At 47.5% G+C, this 21,105-nt stretch overlaps 1 protein-coding gene across 3 annotated transcripts; it reads left to right on the forward strand.

Annotated features, from left to right (window-relative positions):
- Positions 1 to 14,886, forward strand: VEZF1 (vascular endothelial zinc finger 1). Of its 3 annotated transcripts, none has more exons than XM_074160591.1 (7): positions 1 to 168; positions 5,605 to 6,302; positions 7,018 to 7,081; positions 8,070 to 8,253; positions 9,674 to 9,892; positions 12,029 to 12,073; positions 12,433 to 14,886. In XM_074160591.1, the coding sequence occupies exons 1-7, from the start codon at positions 136 to 138 to the stop codon at positions 12,858 to 12,860; spliced, it is 1,671 nt and encodes a 556-aa protein (XP_074016692.1). In that variant the 5' UTR covers positions 1 to 135; the 3' UTR covers positions 12,861 to 14,886. The 3 variants fall into 3 exon arrangements, with proteins under 3 accessions (XP_074016692.1, XP_074016693.1, XP_074016691.1); XM_074160590.1 differs by having other exon boundaries at positions 136 to 168; positions 5,605 to 6,410; XM_074160592.1 differs by lacking the exon at positions 12,029 to 12,073 and having other exon boundaries at positions 123 to 168; positions 12,433 to 14,356.
- The last annotated feature ends 6,219 nt before the right edge of the window (positions 14,887 to 21,105 follow it).

Here is a 21,105-nt window from a genome sequence, read left to right on the forward strand (position 1 = left end):
CGCTGCCATGTTGAGCCGCCGCCGCCGCCGCCGCTTTGTTGTCGGCTCCATGTAGCTGGGGCCCGGGGGAGGGAGAGGGGGACCGCGCCGCCGGAGCCGCCACCACCGCCCGCCGAGGGCCGGGACGCCCCCGCCATGGAGGCCAACTGGACCGCGTTCCTCTTTCAGGTGAGGCCCCGCGGCGGCCGGCGCTGCCCGCGCTCCCCCCCCTCCCCTCAGCGGCCGCGGGCGGGCGGCCGCCCGCCGGGCTCCCCGCTAGGCCGGGGCTGTCAGTCAGCGCCGCCGCCCGGCCTCCCGCCCGCCTCCCCCGGCCCGGCCCGCGGCGGCGGCGGGGCCCGGCCCGGCCCGGCCCGCCCGGGGCAGCGGCTGCCCGGCCCCGCTGCTCCCTGCGCTCCCTCCTGCACTTTCTCCCCGCCCGCCTTGCCCGCCGCCGCCCCGCAGTGTTTTTCCTTTTATTTATTTATTATTATTTAAAAAAAAAAAAAAGGGGGCAGTGTTTATATGTTTATATTTTATTTATTTTTCTTATTTTTTATTTTTTCTCTTTCCACCAAAAAAGCTTTTTTTAATTAATTTATTTATTTATTTTTGCTTGTTTTTCTCTCCGCCCGCCAAGAAGAAAAAAAAACAAAACAAAACAAAAAAACCCCAACCCTGCCGTTCCACCGGGCTCTAACAAAACCCCGATGGAACAAACACCGTGTCTGGGAGAATAAATTAATCCCTCTTTAAACAGCCTGACTCAGGGGCCGGGTGACGAGGGAGCTTGTTTTCTTTTAAAATAGGACGCGAGCGGGCCGGATTTCTGTAAAAACTGGCGAAATGCTAACGGTAACAGGGAGGAATAGGGACGGTAGAGCGTGCAACCCCTCCCTTTGCCAACTGAGTCACAATTTTCCCCCCTTCTGTCTGCGAAAGACTGACTTAAAACCACCGCTGTTTATGTAATTCCGAAGAAAATCCAGTGTACCCAAAAAAAAAAAAAATTTAAAAAAAAATAATTCCTCCCCTGGCTTTTGTGAGCCGAGCCCTTTCACGCCGGGTTGTTTTCTGATGCCTCCTGCTCTTTTTGAGCTTGAAAACATAAAATACGGAATTGCAGCAGCAGCAAAAAAAGAAAAAAAAAAAAAAAAAAGCCCCACACATCACCTTTCTCAAGGTAAAATAATCCTCTCTGCACGTTCCCGGCGGCCGTCACTCGCTTACTCACTGTCCTCCTCGGAATTAAACCCAAACCCAACCCGTGACACGAGTTCAAAAACCTGAGTTGAATGAATAAAATCCACCAGGAGCGAGCCCCGTTCCTTTAGAGAGGAAAAATTATTCCTTTGCGAGTCCCGAGGGATGAGTCAGTCCCTCGCCCGGGTGCTTTTGCCTCCCAAAACACGCCGGGAATGTTCCGGGGTGCCGGTACTGGGAGCCGGGCGCTGGGTTTTTCCGCCTTTTGGTGATGGAGGCGGGTGATGCCATGGAGTTTGGCTGAGGTCTTGTGAATTATTTCTCACTCTAGTGGGCAGTTGTGATTGGCACATAGGAAACTTCACGCTAAGAAGTTAATCTCCTTAGTTTAGGGCCATCTCCCTCCGAGTTGGGGCTGGTTTATCGCTTTCCTGCCTCGCAGATGGGAGTTTTGGAGGGGAAATTATTTGTAGGCTGGCACTATGGTATTGCAGCAACCTCCCTAACAAAACGCCAAGTAATACTTTCAAGTACGTGTCCAGCTTCTTGCTGCTCGCCTCTATTTTTTTGAAGAGTACTGTATTTTGAAATAGCGATGTCACGCTTTGATTTAGGAGTAGGCTTCGCTGCTTTTAATTAAGGAGTCAGCAGTTCACTTTCCTAACGTACTCAGCTATGTGCCACTTGGAAGCATCTTCATAAAGCTGTGACGTGGAAATTTTCCTCTGATTTTTTTTTTCTTCCACCCCGCCCCCCCCCCCCCCCCCCCCAAAATAATAAAACTCTTAAGACCTCATAATAAATGCTGAATATTGTTTCTTGAGTCATTTTGTTAAAACCGAGGATTTAGGGTGCGAGCATCCTAACGCACCCAGCGGAAAGTGCTGTTAAGATACTCCTGGATGTGACTTTTAAGTTTTTCTTCTTCCCATTCTCCCCAACAGCGTGTCAGTCAAGATCCAACCGAATAGTTAACACTAGGAATAAAAAGTGGATTTAAAAGCCCCTCCCGGCCCCCCTCCTAATATTTAATTTTCAGTTAAATCACAAATGCAAGCGACTGAATATACACACTCCTCCTTCGGGGGGGAGGGGGGGAGTTTTGCCAAGCGCGTGTTTTTCAGCTGTGACAGGATTTCTAAGGGACGGCTCAATCCGCGGTGTGTAAAGTTGTCATTTTTAGCAAAACGTTTTTAGAGGAGGTTGCAATGTCTTAATTTTAGTCTCCCGAGCAATGGGATCCGGGACTGTCAATTGCTCTTGCCAAATAAAGTTGTTTGATTGTGTTTAGGTGGCGTTTGGATGAATTGTGTCTTTTTAAAGCAACGCTTGTGAGACTGAATAAGCGGTTCTTGTTTGGATATTATTAGTCCCTGAAATGCATATTTTGAAAACCACTTTTAGTATCTGCTGGGAAAGTGAAAGTTGTATCTGTTAATGTGAGGAGGAATCATCCATCAAATGGAGTGTTCAAGATATGACTCATGCTAATTTGTTGCTCTCACATTAAGGCTGGAGCGCAAAAATATTTTAGCCTCTGGCATTGGAAGTTCACAATGCCGCATCCTACCACTCCGGGTCACCAATTACAGGTTGGGTTTTTTTTTGTTTACTGCCCCCCAGAAGAGGAAAAAAAAAAAATAAGTGCTAGAAGAAGGGTATTTTGCAGGAGAGCCTGTCCCGGATGACGAAAATATCGCAAAAATGTTGACTTGACGTTAATGCTGGGTCAAGTAAAACCCTGCTCTGTGCCGGAATGAAATGACTGGCGAGAGGCGTGCAGCAGGTGCTGCCTCCCCTTCTCCCACAGCCAGTTCAAAAAAAATAAAAAAAAAAATACTGCCTGATCCTTTTTTTTTTTTTTTTTTTTTAAAAAGGCTTTGATGCCGGCAGCCCTCGGAAAGTGAGGAATAGCGCTTGTTGCAGAGGGTGGTTAGAGAGATGGCGCTGCTCATAACACCGGCTCACTGGGAACCCAGATAAGCGGAATTATATAAGCAGCGGCTTCGTAGCCTGTAGCCTTATGAATATACATTGTTTTATGTCCACCGTCCCTTAACGGTTGCGTAGGAATAAGTGCATCGTTACCTCGAAGTGCTGATGATTCTTTTAAGTCTTAAAAATATCCATAAACTGCGTAAGTTTGAACCTGGTCCAAAGGATTTGGGCTCTCTATTATCCGATCTGCTAGCTCTGCCTTTGAAACTGTATCTCTGGAGCTATCCTTAGGTGCTCTTAAGTGTCTTCTCATGCAGTTTAACAACATTGTTTTCTGCTTATTTAAAGTTGGCTGTAAAACATTTTGGAATTTTTTTAATTAAAATTGTATTTAAGCACACAACTTGCTTAATATTGTACTTTCCGCGTGTATTGTACCTACTGCATTCTTCTTATGCGATGTAGATGTCTCCATCGCTTCTTAAAAACATGGGAAATAAATGGTTGAAAATCTGTGGTTGTCACCGAAGTCAGGCAGAAGTTTTAAGGGAGAAGCCGGAGGTGGTGCCGTGCCCTGATTTAGCAGTGTGGCCTCTGGGAGAGTTCTGCCTTTGCCTTTTTGGCCACCGTTTCTGCAGTCCGGCCCCTTGGGCTGTTTGAGGTGGCTGCTGTGGCCGGTGCGGGGTGGGGATCTTCATTTACCTGTTGCATCCTGAGCTCCGGCACGGATGGGACGTAAAATGCAGATAAAACTGGACGGGCTGGTCTGGCTCCTAATGATTCCCACAAGTTTTGTCTCCTGTTATCACCCCGAATCCAGGCTTTCTCTCGTAAAGCGTTTTCCTGTCAGAGAGGCTTGGAGTGTTAGGGAGCACGTATTCATAGCCACGTGGGTTGGTGTTTGTAGCCACCGGTGGCTTTTATCCAAAGATCACCAGTGTCGCGCTCCTGAAAAATGAGTGGCTGAAGCGATACAGGGCTTGTGCGGTGGCAGGAGGTGAGTGGAGCCGGTCTGTGGCCGAGGGACAGTCACACCTAGGTGGCTGTACTTTTGCTGCCAGGCAAAGTGTCCGGAGCTCAGATGCAACTAAGAAGAAGTCCCAAAGTGAGCTTCTAGAAATAGTGACTTCTCCAGAGGATGAGATGAGGCAGATTGATGTAGGAAGAGTGCGTTGCGTGAAGTTGTCCATCCTCCACCAACATAAAATGAGACGAGTTGGGGGTTGCAGGCTGAGCAGAGTGTCTTATTCGGCTCTTGCAGCCTGGAGTTGTGTTATGTAGCGAAGGAGAGCGCAGGGAAGCAGTCCTGGAAGGCCACGGTGCCGATCTAACGGGAACACAAGATTCCCCAAACTCGGCTTCAGCCCTGGGACGCTGCGTTATTAACGAGAGTGATTTAAAACTGGCCTGATGAGACCGAGGCACATCTTGAATACAGATGCGCTTAAACTGGCTTAAGGTGCTGGAGTGATTTATTTTAATGCTCCATTAGGCTGAATTGCTCTGTGTGGTTTCTAAACCACTTCAAAATTGTATCTGCTAGGGGTTTGTCCCAGTCCGACTGGAGGAGTTTTAATAACAGTGTTTTCTGCCTTAGAATAAACAACGCCTAACGCAAGCGGGACGTAGAGCAGCGCGTAGCAGCTCAGCTGAGCGGAGCTTGGCATGTTCTGGGGGGAGTTCCCTTCTCTTTTAACTTTTCCCACCGATTCTGGGTGGTATGGGCTGTTTTGAACCCCCCTCCCCAACTGTGTTCTCCAGCATCTCTAGGTGTCTACCGGTGCTTATCGATTGGCTTCTCTTCCTACCTCAGAGCAGCTGCTGACGAAGAGAAAAAGAACATGCCGCTATTCTTATTAGTTTCCAGACGCAGAGAGCGCAGTGGTCAGTGTATAAATGCGGCGGGAACCTGCTAAATATAGAAATGTGGCTTTAGCCGGCTCTCGATTCAGGTTGCTTTGGTTTCAGTGCTAACACGCTGGTATGAACGCGTTGTTTAAATAAGAAGCCTTATCGCATCCTGGCTCTCTCTGGCTGCAGTTTGATTCTCAACCTGCACTAAGCTGGGCTTAAAGGTGGGGCGTTATTTTGCAACTCCCATTGGTACATTCATACGCTCCAAAGATAGTCCCAAGGTGGCATCTGATACGATCATTAGCAAAACAAGTTATCTGTTATGTAAAGATCAAACGCCGTGTTAGTAAAAGATCTGACAAGCACCTAGTTGTTTTCCATAAAGAAATGTTGCCCTCCGGAAACTTAATAATTATTTGCTTGTTCTGATGCGTGCCTTCCTACACTTCCCACAGCCTCTGCGCAGCGCGAGCGGTTTATCCTGTCCAAAAAACCAAATCATGTAACACTTTCCAGCCGTTGCTTCAATGGCTTTCGGTCTAAGAATGTGCTTTCCTGTCGTTTGTAAATGTTCTCACCGTGTCCGAGCGAGCAGCCCGTCGATAGAATTTAAGTGTGACTGTTTGGTTTTAGGCACACGAAGCCTCCCATCACCAACAGCAGGCAGCACAGAACAGTTTGTTGCCTCTCCTGAGCTCTGCTGTTGAGCCACCCGATCAGAAGCCGATTCTGCCCTTACCAATAACGCAGAAACCTCAGCCTGCACCAGAAACATTAAAGGATGCTATTGTTGGGATTAAAAAGGAAAAACCTAAAACCTCCTTTGTGTGCACTTACTGCAGCAAAGCTTTCAGGGACAGCTACCATTTGAGGCGTCACGAGTCCTGCCACACAGGGATAAAGTTAGTGTCACGGCCAAAGAAAACTCCCACCACAATGGTGCCCCTTATCTCGACCATCGCTGGTGACAACAGCCGAAGTTCATTGGTTTCGACTATCGCGGGCATCCTGTCCACAGTCACTACGTCTTCCTCTGCCACCAACCCCAGCAGTACTGCCGGCGCCACGGCCATGCCAGTGACTCAGACGGTGAAGAAGCCCAGCAAGCCCGTTAAGAAGAACCACGCTTGTGAGATGTGCGGAAAGGCCTTCAGGGACGTCTACCACCTCAACCGGCACAAGCTGTCCCACTCAGATGAAAAACCCTTTGAATGTCCAATTTGCAATCAGCGCTTCAAGAGAAAGGATCGCATGACCTACCATGTGAGGTCCCACGAAGGTGGCATCACGAAACCGTACACCTGTGGTGTTTGTGGAAAAGGCTTCTCGAGGTACCATGTAGAAAATCCCAGGCGAGCTCAAGTGTTGGCTTTTCATAACCAAGAAGGGTTAAGCTATCATAGCCAGGGGCTAGGAGAACCTGACATCTTAGAAGATTGGTGAGGGGATAAAGAGCATTGTTTACCTCTAGGGCGTGGGTCTCGATCCGAGCCACATTGGCGGTGGCCAAAAGCGGTCGCGCTTTTAGCACAATGTTTTGAAATGATGTCGCGACCTCATCCGGGTCCCGTAGGACACGCGTCTGTGTCACTGGTGGTGACCGCGGAGCCCCTTTGCAAAGGTCGATGACCGAACGGGGCACGGCAGGGAAGCGTCTCCGTGTCTCGGAGCAGGGTTGGGGGTACAGACGGAGCATTGCGGGGGAGCTCGCAGTGCTGCTGCCTGTGTTTGTCTCTCTGCTTGCAACAGAGAAAAACTCACCCTTTAGAGCTGTTAATGTCACCTTTACACACTGTACGGCCAAACGTACCGTGTTCAGGTGTGTAAGAAGAACATGGAGAAGTTTTAAAGCGCAGGTTGGGGCTCAGCGTAACTGTGTGTTACTGGAGCTGAAACCACTGCGTGGGGAAGGGGGGTGTCTCTATTCTTGCCGCGCAGGGGGAGGTGGGGTCGTCAGGGCAGTGTTCAGCACCGCCGGCCAAGGTGTCCTTGCTATGGATTTGTAAAAGAATGTGTTTTCTTGTCTGTTCCTCTCTTTTTTCGCAGGCCTGATCATTTAAGCTGTCACGTTAAACATGTTCACTCAACAGAGAGACCCTTCAAATGCCAAGTAAGGGCTAAAATGATTTATTGAGAATAATATGTTGTTGTATCATTAGAATCTCAGGTGAATAATCATTCTAGAAATGTGTTTGCTCCTGGACTTTTCTCTGAAAAGCACGTTTAGGAATAAAGTCACATCCTCCTTACATACCTACAGCACTGTAGTTGTGATGTAAGCGTAGAGGCAGTTTCAAAGGAGGCTGTGGTTACTTCTTTAGGAAGCTTAGAGGCTTTTTGCTTTCTTGGAGAATAACATAGATGCGCTGTTTTATGATATGCTTAACTTAGTAGCAGGATTGTAACAGCGTCCTCAGCTCAATGCTGATTACTGGAGTAACGTGTGCAGTGTGTTTTTCAGCATATTTAAATTAAGTTCAATGTGTTTCTCAGTATATCCATTTAAAATGGATTGGAATAGTTCATTCTGGATCCGTTACTTTGCTGGAAGCTGAAAGCAAATTGTCAAAAGTTGATGACTGAGTATAAGAGAAATAACTCGACTGCCCCCAGACAATCAACTATTTCACTTGGAATATCCATGCCTGTTCCAACCTGTGTTTTAATGACTCATCATATTAAATAAAAGTCTTGTGTAAAAAGAAGAGCGTTAGCGAAAGGGTTTGTTTCCTTGTTCCGATTTGGACGGGAACAGAAGTAATTGAGCAATTTAAGATATCAAGTTCCTATTTGTACAGTAGCATTGTATCAGAGAACAACTTTGCCTGTTCTGGGGTTTTTTTATAAGCCCTCTCTTGCTTTGGTAGGTAAGGCAACCCGCTATTATAAGAAAGTTAAAGAAGTCTCAGAAGCCAGTTTCATTTTCAGTCTCTGTTTAGCAGTCTGATTTTGGATTTTGTATAAATAGAGGTAAAACTTGTCAATATGCTTAGGATGCTGTTTGCATCTGTAAGGTAAAATCGGCTTAGAGTGGGCGTGGAATTTGTACTGTACCAACGCTGTCTGCACTTCAAGTGTAACTGTTGTTCTTCATGTAGACGTGCACTGCTGCCTTTGCCACCAAAGACAGACTGCGGACACACATGGTGCGCCATGAAGGAAAGGTATCGTGTAATATCTGTGGTAAACTTCTGAGTGCAGCATATATCACCAGCCACTTAAAGACACACGGGCAGAGCCAAAGTATCAACTGTAATACCTGTAAACAAGGCATCAATAAAAGTAGGTGAACGTTTTAAAAACATTTCTAATAACAATGTGTTTGCAAAGGGAATTGCCTTTGATTACGTTAGAATGCAGAAACGTACCCATCAGGCTGGGTATTCCCACCTATTAAAAACAGATATTTGATAAGAGGATCTTCTTCAGCTCAAGAATTGGCGTTATGTGGAATGGGTTTGCTGCTAGACTGTGCTCTTATCCCTCAGGAATGCCCTGCAGTTTGTGAGAATTAGTTCCCAAGTCTTCTCAGCTTCTAAGTACAGTGCTACTTCCTGAACGGTACAGGCCTAAAAGTCCAACAGATAATTCTGGAGATTTTAGGATATTTAAGAGCTGCTGAGGTCTGCCAAGTTTCAGGTTTGAAGCCTCATCTAAAGCTCATCAAAATTAGGAGAAAGATTTCTCTGAGCTTTGCCCCTGGGACTCAGGGATTCCTCCCTCTGGCAGGAACTGACAAGAAAAGCATTTAAATCCGGATCTGATACGTTTTGGGCATTAATGGCATTTAATTGGTGTTGTGCAGGAGTTCAGATGAGATGTTTGTAATAGTTCCTTCTAGACTTTAACTCTGTGAAAGTGCTGAAGCCTGAACCTGGGAGTGCCTAGTAGGCAAATGAAGACCTGACTTTCAGATTTTCCCTGTTAAAATACCTATAAGTTAAGTTAACCCTCATGGTTAGTGATAGAAGATGGGTTTTCAGAGGAATGTCTTTAGAAACTTTGTCCTTAAAGCCTTTTAAACAGTATTAATTCACAACATCTTCACAGTTCTTGTTACTTCTGGCTAATTAGAAGGTACTGGGCATGTCTAAAATGCCCGATTGTTGAGCTTAATACGAATTTTGGATGTGAAGTAGTTTTCAAGGTCTAGGGTTACAGCTCTGCCTCCCCAGGCCAGTTGGGTGGTGCTGAGCCGGTTCACGTGGGGCATTTACGGCACTTGTTAGAGGTGGAAGTGATGAGCTGTAACGTGGCCAGAGTAGTAACATGCTGTTCTGGGATGTAAAGGTAAACTGAACATTTTCAGTCATACTTGCAGTAGAAAGTAAAAGCAAGTAAAAAGTAAACAGGCTTTTTTTTTTTTTTTTTTAAAATGGAGTTGAGTTTTAGAAAAAGTGAAATTCTAGAGACCCTCTGTAGTCTTAGATTTCATTCTTCCTAAAACACAAACAAAATAATCAGAAACTAAGTTCATTTTTGGCAGTGAAAGCAGATGTTCCTGACTTATATTTTTGGTCTTTAGATCTTGGAAAAGTAGTTTTATAAAGCGCAGAATTAATTACGTGGTTTTAAACACCTCTGTGACTTTTGCTCTTGGAATCCTGTGCGATTCCACACACTATGGAAGACGCCTTTGTCATCTCAGCAGAAAAACAGTAACTTTTCAAGGTGAATTTGTGTTCTTACTTAATTGGCATAGCATGCATGAGTGAAGAGACCAGCAATCAGAAGCAGCAGCAGCAGCAGCAACAGCAGCAGCAGCAGCAACAACAGCAACAGCAGCAGCAGCAGCAACAGCAGCAGCAACAACAACAGCAGCAGCAGCAACAGCAGCAGCAGCAACACGTTACAAGTTGGCCTGGAAAGCAGGTAGAGACCCTGAGATTATGGGAAGAGGCCGTCAAAGCAAGGAAGAAAGGTAAAGCAAACCACTACTTACGGTCCTGGTTTTATAAGATACTGGAGTTGACAGTTACACAGGGGGTTTAAGATGTCAGGAAAGGATGAGAGTTGCATTCTCGATGTTAGAAGTCGTAGCTAAAAAGTAGCAGGAGGGTAACACGACCGAAATTAGGCTGTTGTAAATGAACTCCTCGTTACTTACTTCCCTTTGGTCTCCGTGCTTGAGTGTGTACGTAGCAGTCATCAATTATAAAGGGATGTTTGTGTCTGCTCCAAGGCAAGAGTGTGCTTTTTGACTTGCATGTGGTTTTTAGCTGTGTTTATGCATATTTACCGGTTGTTAACTTGTGTGCATATATATATCTATGTATATATACACACACACCACCCTCTGTTGCATCATTATCAGTTGGCATGTGGGTGCTTTCTGTGTCCCTTTCACCTTTTCTCTTCCAGTTTACTCCATTTGCCTTATCGTCATGTAACTGGCTTTGCGTAGTTTTCTGGAGCTCTTAGAACTTACTTTTCTATCTCTGGTGTGGTTTTTTTCATTACAAAATTAACTAAGAAGTGGTTGTGTTTTCCATTATTGCTAACGCAGAGCTTACCTATCCCTGTGCTGCTGTAGTTGAAGTAGAATGGCTTCCTGCTCTTGGTCCATGTGTCATTTTCTAAGGAATAGATTGCTTCGATTTAGCATCGCTAGGAGTTATAGTAGTTGAAAGTCTCCCGTTACCGCTAGCTTTTTCTTTTACAACAGTCTGATTTCTAATGCCTGTCGTGTGACTCTCCTGGATTACATGTTTTAGAAGAAATTCTCAGTGACCACTTACTGTTTTTCACCGGCTGCTTTTAGTAATAAATGATTTTGACTCACCTTTTTTTTTTTTTTTTCCCCTTTTCTCCTAAACTTCCTTTCAGTTTCTTCACTCTTTTTTTCTTTTCTAGGTCTTGTTTGGGTATTAGCCTGCTAGCTCCTTTCGCCTTGATTGTTATTCCAATTGAATTGAATTCTCTGATCAGTCAGCATAGAAACAGCTTATTCATGTTAAAATGTAGTGATAAGAGAAACATTGAATATCATCAGGCCACTGAATCGATAAAGCAAACGGGTGTCAGATTTAGAAAATCTCTGAGATTCGCTCCTCCCAGTGTCTTGTTCCCTCTTCCCTCCCTTTGTTATTGAAATCATTGAATATGCTATAACAGAAACGGTGGGTTTGGACAGAACGGTGGGTCAGGGAGGTGGGTGGGTGTTGTCAAATTGATGATATTAGCTTAATTTAATTGGGGCAGGGGTGTGGGGTGGGCTGTGTCTTTGCTTATTGCTGTACTGGAAGGTGAAGCTAGACCAGTCAGTGCCATGCCTCCGGGCTGCTCTTCCACGCTGGTTCTCCTCTGCTAGTGCCACCCCTTGTGTTGCCTTTACAACACCAGATGGAATTTTTTTAGTCTAAGACTATTTGTTTTCACAATTTATTTTTTTTTTTTTTACTCTTTCCCTTCCTTTCCACCCCTCCTAGATATGGACTTTGAAGAACCAACAGTAACCCTTGAATGGGGCTAATGTTGCTTTCAAAGTTAACTCTGTCTTGGTACATTTGTATTGCCCCAGTGGCAAGAGTGGACTCTTTGCTCCTGGCTTACCTCCTGAAACGTGGGTGTAGACTGAGCTTGGTGTCCTACCCTACAAATGTGGAATAAGACATGACTTAGAAGTGCCGTAATGTTGATGGAGAATTTTTTTTATTTTTTTTTTCGTATCGGTTTCTCCAGGAATTTTCCCTTCCCTTTACCCGCCTGTGTTTTCGGAGCCCTCTGGTGCGGGCAGCCGGCAGGTGGTGCTGATGGATGCCCAGCCAACCTCCCGCTCCCCCCAGGCACTGCATTCCTGCTTACTGCTAAACACAGTAAAAATAACCCCAAACCAACCCAAAACCCCGCAAAACAACTTGGTGTGGAGCTGTAGCTTACGTGAAAGCTGAGGAGATGATGGGGATCGATAGATGGGTAGCCTTGAAAATTGCTAAGTAGAAGTATGGTGATCAGTGGAAAGATTTACTAGCAATAATTAAGACTGAAATAAGCAGGTAAATATTGAAACGAGCTTTGCTTATCAGTCCCTAATAATGACTTTTTAAAACCTTCACAGAATGTCAGTTCACCTTTGAGAAGGCTATAGAGTACGTACCATTCGGTATGTACACTCTCTCCTCTATTTATAATGTTCCTCTTGGGAGGATTTTTTTGATTGTACGATACTGTTTTTATGAACATGGAAACCCTCTTTGTAAGACAACCTCGCTTGACTTCTCAGGAAAAAAAAAATATTGAATTGAAATGAACTGCATGAGAGTTTGTATTTCTTATAGGCTATAGAATGTTAACAGTTTTAACTTACTAATAATTCCTAAAGAAAAATATTCCAGAATTTGTACCTGTTCTTGTTTGGTTTTTGTTTCTGGTTGGTTTTTTTTTTATTATTTTTTATTTTAAATCTTGTCCATGGTTTTTTATGTGTTAAAAACTTTTTGTCTTTTTATGTCTCATTTTTAGAAGCTGCTAACTTGTGCCAAACCTCCACTGCTGCTACTACGCCTGTGACTCTTACTACTCCATTCAATATAACGTCCTCTGTGGCTTCTGGGACTATCACAAACCCAGTCACAGTGGCAGCTGCAATGAGCATGAGAAGTCCAGTAAATGTATCAAGTGCAGTTAATATATCCAGTCCGATGAACTTAGGGCATCCTGTAACTATAACAAGTCCATTATCCATGACATCTCCATTAACGCTCACCACACCAGTCAATTTACCCACCCCAGTAACCGCTCCAGTGAATATAGCGCATCCAGTCACTATAACATCTCCCATGAACCTCCCCACCCCGATGACGTTGGCTGGTCCCTTAAATATAGCCATGAGACCGGTAGAGAGCATGCCTTTCCTGCCCCAGGCCTTGCCCACGTCTCCTCCCTGGTAAAGAATTTCTAAACAGTATTAAAAAGGATTAAAATGGAATCCTTACCAGCAGTTCTTTTCTGGGTTTTGTTTGGTTGGGCTTTTTTTTTTTTTTCCTGTTGGTTTTTTTTTTTGTTTTGTTTTTGGTTTTTTTTTTGTTAATAATAAATTCAGACTAAGACACTGGGGCAACATGCACCATCAGAGACCGTAGTAGCATCTTCCCCTGTTGATTTGGCTCATATGGTTCAAACTTGAGTTTCACTGGAGCACTTCATTTAAAGTAAGTTTTACCTTGTAGCTGACTGATGCTGAATTAGAGCAGATACTTATTTGCCAGAGTTTTTTAAAGAAAAAAAAAAAGTTATTAAAAAACAGTTTTATGTTTTATCCCCCAAATTATAACTTAGAAAATTATTTTAATCTAAACACTAGCAAAGACCCCTCTGTATCTTTAACAGGGTGGATGGCTAATTTTAACAGTCATTAAGTCCACTGTTTCTGAGCTAGTGTAGAATCTTTGTCTGTGTTGATGTTTTTTTTTTGTTTTTTTTTTTTTTTATGAGTAAATGCATTACAATGTTGTCATTTAAAAAAAAAAATGCATTTTGGAGAAAATATGCATTTTACCTTTGGGAATATGATAATTTCAGGCAGCATTCCCTATGGGAAAGGTGATACCAGCTCTGATATGCAAAGCATATGATAAATTATCATTCTAACTTCAACATATAATAGGGATTGTGACCTGATATTTGGAGATGTAAATATTACCCAACATATTACCCTAAGGGAATATAGCATTGTAGTCAACATTTTTTTTTAAAAAAAACTGTTATTGTTTGGTGAGAAACAGCCATGGCTGACAGAAGAGGAGTCGAGATGTCTGTAAACATGGTCTCTGAGCAGTCAGACCCCTATGGGACTCTTACCTAGGAGCAAAAGGAGTGCTTTGAAACTTAAGAAATAATTGCTTTAAGCTGGAAGATTCTGGAGGCACCGGGTATGATTTTTATGCCCTCTGCCTCCCAGTCAGAGCCTGCTGGTGTTACAGCAGGGGACAGACGTGTTAGTTGTTCACTAGAAGTTTTGTCTTATATTAAATTGTATACAGTTTTTATTCTAACCACTAACTAGGTAGGATGCCCCTCCAGGACAAGCAGAGCGCGTCTTTTAATTTCTCCCCTATTTCTTAATCAAGTGTTGTGCAAATCTGTTCAACTTTGTAAATATTTGCAAACATCATCATTTTTACGTTATTCTTCTATTGTGTTAACACATTTCTATCAGTTTGTGGGAGTTCTGGGGTGATGGTTCCAACTGCCCAGTCCAGAACTTCTCCACAAATGGTCACACATGTTTAAGCTACATGTGCTTTTTATTTCTTAACCTGTTTATCTGTACATAAAGTAGAAAGCAAAAATCTAGGGAAACAGATATACTTTTTAGACTATCATGTCACATATTCACCTTTTTAAAACTTTGTTTAAAAAAAAAAAAACCACCCTAAACCCAAGACTCTACATTAAAAAGAAAAAAAAATAATAATAAAATAAAATAAAATTGCAGTCGAGGTGTTTTTATCTTAATGAAGTTGACAGCTATGGAGATTAGCGTGTGCGCATTTTCACAGAGTGCTAGCAGGACCGACTAGGCAAAAAGGACCGCTTCCGTTCCCACCCGGCCGTGCCAGCGCGAGCAGCGGCTGCCAGGGCTGCTGGCCCAGGTGACAGGTATCTGTATCATTACATGAAACTGTTCTAGGGGCTTGGACTACATAGTAAAACAAACAAACAAAAAAACAAACAAAAAAAAAATAAAATAAAAATAGAGCTTAGTGTAAAATAATTTTATAAATGATCTTTTGTACTTTAGGACATCAAATTGTACAACTTTTGTATATATAAAAGCTTAGGAACTTTCTGTTTAGCAGAAAGGAAACACATTCCTACACTTTTAATGTATATGTTTGTTATAATGTCCATGTAAACATATGCCCTATGTTTGTGCCTTTTAATTAGTTTGTCTCAATAAACAAAAATGTAGAGAAGAATATGTAGCTATGACTTTGTTACCACTGTTCTTACTCCAGCTGTGTCGAGGTCTTCGTTTTTGCACTGTGTGGAGCGTTGGGTGCAGGGAGCTGCATGGTGGGGGCCGAGCCCCAAAGGAGGCATGTGAGGCCAGTGCCCCCCAGCAAGCCCCCCTCTCCCCCCAGCCCAGAGCCAGCCCCGCATGTGGGACGTGTAGTTTCCAAGCCATCTCTTGTCACCTGTGTCTCTGTCACCCGTGGCGATGCCACCCGTGTCACATCGTAGGTTTAACCCGCTGGATCTGGTGAGTTACAGAGATTACCCTTAGGTGGAGCTTAAAAAAAATCAACCCAAAAGCATTAAAAGCCGCTATGAAAATGTGTACTAGAAGTGGTTATCTATGAATTACTTACAATAAACAGGTGTGAGACTTAATTGTATGTTGTCAATTACTGCAGTATTGACAGCGGGTCCCTCTGTCCGGTTAGCCTGCCCTGCGGATGTTATTTTTCTCCCGGCAGAGTAGCCGTAGAATAAACACATTAAACACCGGCGAGGAAATCTTTCAACGTGACAGAGGCTTCCCAAACCACTAACCATGGTGCTCTTAGCACGGGATTAGGAAAAGGGCTGTTTCCTTTTTTATTTCATGTTGGTTCTGCTCGATTGTACCTGGTTTATGTCCACAAAAGCTACATTAGCTAATTGTCAACCTGTTTCATTTGTACTTGGGTAAACATTTGCTTTGTACTGTGTATAAATGGTTCCGAGGTGTGCTCCTCCGCTGTCTCGATACAGACATTAATTTCGCTTTGTAATGCCATCATATGAAATACATTAAGCTGGTTTTTGGTTTGGTTTATTTTTATTTTTACGAACGAAAAGCTACCTGGTGGAGTAGTTTATCCCACGCGCGGTGCCTTGTTCCTCGGCGGTACAGGGGGGCAAAGCTCGGCAGCGAGGAGGGATTCGCCCGGCGACTCGTGTCCCCGCGGCACGGGCAAGTTAAGACTCTAAGAAAAGGGTGGACGCGAAGAACAGATGCTCCTGTTCCACCCAGTTAGTTTCTATGCAGCTGATGCGCTTAGCCCAGTTTATTTGGTGGAAACTTTTAAGCTGGATCCAGTCCAACATCCAGGGAAGGCTGTTGCTGCCCTCGGTTTGAGGGGGTTTTACATCCAGCCCATTCAGGGCTCCAACTGCAAGTAGTTCAAGAGGGGGTTTATTTTCTTTTTTTTACTCCTTGAGTTTCCATAAAGCATTCAGCATTAGGTTTGTGGCTAAACACTGACTGAAAGTTGTTAAAAGTTGAATTTTTGCCTTGGAAAAGATTTGTACTGGGGGAAAGTCAGGACAGATCAATGGCAGGAAAACTCACCCGGGTCCCGGCGCCGCGGGGAAGCGAGTCCTTCGGCAGAGCCACCCACGCTGCCAGGAAACCAGAGACGCTTCACCTTGGCCAGTTTTAGTTTTTTCCTTTATTTGGAACACCCTGCCACTTCCAGAGGGTGTCTGGGGCGAGGAGAAATTTGGGATTGACCTATATCTTACCATTGGAAAGTTACACCTGAGTGTTACAAATTGGGGAGATTTCTCTTCAGTCAAAATCAGGGATGAGAGAGAAAATCACACGTTATTCTCAGCGTACGGGTTAAATTCTGTTTGCCGTTGTTCACAAATAAAATATCCCCCCTTTTACGATAACTTTTTCTTTAGAGTAGGAAAAGAAAAAAAGTATTGAATGTGTTCGCATTCGTCCACAAGAGGTTTAAAGAAAACCACCCGAACCCCAGTAAGCTGTTTGAGCTGCAGCAATCCCGGGTTACGTAAAGGGGCCGGGGCTGCCGAGGGATTAGTGGGTGGCTTTGCTGGTGGCCATAAGCCCGCCGAGTTCTGCTCACTCTGCCCTCGCTTTTATTTTAGAAACAGTCGCTCGGAGCCGTATTTTCGCAAACTGCCTGGGGTTAATTTTCGAGGCCGTCAGGGTTAGATTCCCACCAAAGAAAGAAGGAAGGAAGGAAAAAATTGGATTTAAAGAAGGCTCGGGCTTTTAAAAGCATCCAGTGCTCTGATTTATTTTTTTATTTTAGGGAGCCGAGTTGTTGAGAAGTTTCTCACTGCTGGGTCCTTCTAAAAACTCCTGCCTCGCTCTATTGGTGGCTCAGTTTATCCATCTCAAAAATAGATTTAACAGTATTTTCAAAAGGCAGCTATTAAAAGCACTTCAAGTTTTTAAATGCCTTTGAGGTCTGCTTCAGTGCTTAAGTGGACCTTTTTAACAGTGCTTTTAGGATAAACAGTGTAAAAATAAATCTCTTCCTCTCCTAATTGTCGGGCAGAATAAAACTTAAAACTTGATCCCCTTCTACCTATTTATTTAATTCAGTGTGTTTATGCTTCTTGCTTGTCTTCGGATCGTTTGCTCGCAGCTTCCAGAGCGGCAACTGAAGGATGACAGAGGAACTACGTGCTGATTTTTATGTCAAAAATAGCTTTCACCTTTAAACGCGCAAGGCTCCATGACTGTTTTCTAATTAGAAAAAGAATGCCCAGGCTCCTCTGGCGAATCCATTCTACAGCTGTGTTCAGATCCGACTCTCGGCCCCTGGTTAAAATTTAGTACTGAGGTCCTGACCTAGAAACAACCCTTTTTTGGTATTGGTTTGGAAAAAGTATTTGAGTGCTAAGAGAAAGCCAGCCGGGCTGCTCCCTCCCCGCGGGCTGGCCAGAGCCTTCACCTCACAGCCCAAGTAACGACCGCTGGGAAAGCCAGGTTTAGGATTTTTTAAAAATAATAATAAGAATTTTTTGGTTCTTTAGGTTTCTGGGCTAATTTGAGGCATTTTTCTAAAGCCCTGGGGTTTTTTTTGGTTTGGTTTTTTTTTTTTTTTCTCTAAGGAAGCATAAACAGTTTGTGAAAATGAGGCATTTGTAAAACATTTCAACGTGGGCACCTGCAATTACTGCTGGTGTCAGGGCACGGACCCCTGCTTTCCCGGCAAAGCCTTCCCAATAGCTACCTCCCAAATCAACCCATTTAGTAAAAAAATAACCAACCAAGGGGCATTTTCAGAATGTACAGCACCTTTCATGTTTCAGAGAAGGCAGAAATACTCCATTCACCTCTTCCCTCAGTCGTACTCACCAGCTGTCAAGGCAAAAGCATTCTGTGTTCTGTGTTTTCTGTGCACGGTTTGTTTTGCAGGGAATTATCAATTTAGCTGGAACTGGCTGAATTAAATTCACTATTTTGAATTCTTCATAGTTGTGTATTTCTATTCCCATTTCTTTTTGCTTCCTAGCCTCGTTAGCAGCTTAGACCCATATCAAAGGACAGTAAAGATATTTGATAAAATCACCCGTTTTCCCCCGAAACAAGCCTGGATTAGGAAAAGCGACTGCAGTCAGCAAAGCTCACGGCGTCACGTCACAGAAGAGACGCTGATCCGCGTTTAACTTTGGGAAAACAAATGTTGTGGCACTTGTACGCACTGAAAGCTGAAGGTTTGCCTCGAATGTTTTCACTCTCACTGACGCCTGTGTTCCTTGTCAAAGCCTTACGGATTGTCACCCAGGCTAAGGATCGTTTACCTGCCAGACACGGAGGAAACCGTTGAGTTGGGGGAAAAACACCTCTGCGCCCAGGGCCGTCCTGCGAGAGCTCTGGACCACCCCAAACGCGTGCTCGGGGTGCGGCACCCACCGACGTGCTCCCCAGGCAAGGCAGGGTGCGGGTGTTCCTCCCGCAGCGTGTCCGGAGAGCTACGAGGGATGCGGGGGCCCTTACGCCGCTGCCGATCGCGGTCTCGCTCCGGTCTCTGCAAAACGGGAAGTGTTTGCCATGTGTAAATTGGCCCCTGTAATTTGTACGAGGAGATCACTTCCCGTCCTGAGCTGTTTTGTGGTATGGCTGCAAGCTGTCAGCCGCCGGAGCGCTGGATACCGGAGACGGCTGCTTTCTATCTGTGGTCAAAGTGATGCTTTGTTATAATCCGTCTCTCATGTTCAGCCCTTGGGGCAGGAGCGGTGCATCCTCTTCCTCACCCCGCGTCTCCGCGGGGTCCGAAATCCAGGAGCCGGGGATGCTCGGGAGCTGCGGAGGAGACAGAACGCCAGCCGTGGGACGCTCTCCTCGGGAGGCTGCTCCAAACCCGGCACCGGGGCTGCCCGGGGCCAGAGGTGCCCGGTCCCGCAGCCGGGGAAGCCTGGGAGCAGGGTGGGGGGACCCTGAGCCCCCCCAGACCCCCCTCAGGGGCTGTCTGGCCCCAGACCCGGGGTGACGATGGCTCAGCCCTCCATGGGGACAGAGGGGACCGGGCGGTGCCGACCCCCCGAGGCCTCCGGCCGGGCCGCCACGCTGCCCCCAGGGGGAAACCCCCCGGCCCGGGGTTGGGGGGGGGGGGGGGACGGACAGGTCGGGATGCGGGGGCGGAGGGGTGTCACCCGGACCCCAAGAGACCCCCGGTCCCCGCTGCATTTCGGCCCGGCCACCGCTAGGCCCCGCTCCCAGCGCCCCCCCCCCAACCCCCCCCCCCCCACCCCCGGGCGGCCCCGGCCCCGGCCCCGGCCGCGCCGCCCCCAGCTGCCGGGCACGGCGGCCGCCCCCGCCCCCGCCCGCCCGCCACGTACGTCTCCCGTCCCGGCTGCTTTCCATGGTTCCCGGCGTGACTGGTGCTTCCCGCCGCCGCCCCCGCAGCGCGGCGCCGACCGCCGGTAAGGGGGAGGCGGGACGGGGCTCTTTGTGCGTCGGGCCGGGCCGGGCCGGGCTGGGCCGGGGCGGGCGGGCGGGCGGCGCCTCCCGGCCTGCGCGGGCCGAGGCCCGGAGCCTGGCGGGCCCCGCCGGGGAGCGGGAGGGCGGCCGGGCCGGGGCTGAGCGGTGCGGTGGGGCCGGCGGTCGTCCCCCAGCCCCGAGCCCCGGGCCGGGCGGGGGGTGCCGGCGGTTCGGCCTCCGCTGGGGCCCGGGCCCGGTGGCCGGTGCGGGGCCGCGCCTGTTGCGGCCGCCCGGCCGACCCCTCCGGAGCCGGGCGGTCAGGGCCGCAGCCCAGCGGCCTGGCCCCGCCGCTTCTCCCGGCTCCTCGCCTCGGCCGGGCGTGGAGCCCCGCTCCTCCGGGCACCGGGAGGGTCCCGCGGGGGCCGCCCCGCCTGGGGACAGCCCGTACGGGGGGTGTGGGTGCGGCTGAGGCCACGGCGCGGGTGGGGGCGCGGGGTGGAGTGTCCCCCATGTCCCCGCACCGGGAGCAGGACGGCAGAGCTCTGCCGTGGGGCAGGACCGAGCCGCATCCCTCTCTGCCCCCGGAGCATCGCCGATCCCCGAGCGGAACCCCTCCGGAGCGCGGGGTGCACGGGCAGGGATTGGGGCTCGGTGACATCCCGCCACAGGACGCCATCGCCTTCCTCCGCGCCCCACTGGGGCAGCGACGCCCTTCACGTCCCTGCCATCGCCGCCGGGGTGGGTCACAGCTCGGCGTGGGAACCCCGGCGTGCCAAGGCGATGGCGGTCACCTCCTGGGCTCCGGGTGGTTTGTGGACCCCCCCGGTCACATCTCCCCGTACGGATGGAGGGCACCGTCCCACCAGGCTGCTCCTCGCCCAGGCTTCCCGGCCAGTGCTGAGATTGCCACCCATGGCTTGTGGGCAAACGGAGAAGGGTCTGACAGTTGCCTCGCCTATGGAAGTCACCATTCAAAACAGCGCTCTCGTGCACCGTCTGTCTCGTCAGGCGGGTTGGAAAGGCTCCTTTTTATTATTTTTTTTAAAAAGCAGCGGAGTCGCACCTCCTCCTCACACCTCCTCCTGCTGCTGCCACCGACAACAAACGTGGGGGACGGCGCGGTGACGAGGATATCCGTGCGGGAGAGCCGCCGTCCTGGGCTGACCCCTGAGGCTGCGACTGGGGCTCTGCTGGTGGGGCTACCCTGCAGCCGGGGAAGCCGTGGCTCTCCTCTCCTCCTCCTCTTCCTCATTCATCTCTAACGACACAGGCTGAAGCAGCATCTGCTCTGCTATGAAGCTTTTTGTGGTTTTCATGAAGGTTTTCCCGTGGAAGCACCTGGCTGGAGCCCGGCCCCGGGACAGCGAGACCCCAGGGGAGCCGTGCGCCTCTGGGAGGGGACATCGGCTGGTGCTGGTGGTGGGACTAGAGAAAAGCTTTCAGCTTGTGACAGAGGACACTCAGCCCATCGTCAACTCGCTGTGCCTTTCTCATCACTCCCTGTCATTGTGCACCCTGCTCCT

Source organism: Numenius arquata, chromosome 18 (genome assembly GCF_964106895.1).
Source record: "Numenius arquata chromosome 18, bNumArq3.hap1.1, whole genome shotgun sequence".
NCBI lineage: Eukaryota > Metazoa > Chordata > Aves > Charadriiformes > Scolopacidae > Numenius > Numenius arquata.

Coding starts and splice junctions, on each gene's coding strand:
- VEZF1 (XM_074160590.1), top strand. CDS start 136: ATGGAGGCCAACTGGACCGCGTTCCTCTTTCAG. Junction 6,411..7,017: donor CCTGACATCTTAGAAGATTG/GTGAGGGGATAA, acceptor CTTTTTTCGCAG/GCCTGATCATTTAAGCTGTC. Junction 12,074..12,432: donor TATAGAGTACGTACCATTCG/GTATGTACACTC, acceptor TCTCATTTTTAG/AAGCTGCTAACTTGTGCCAA.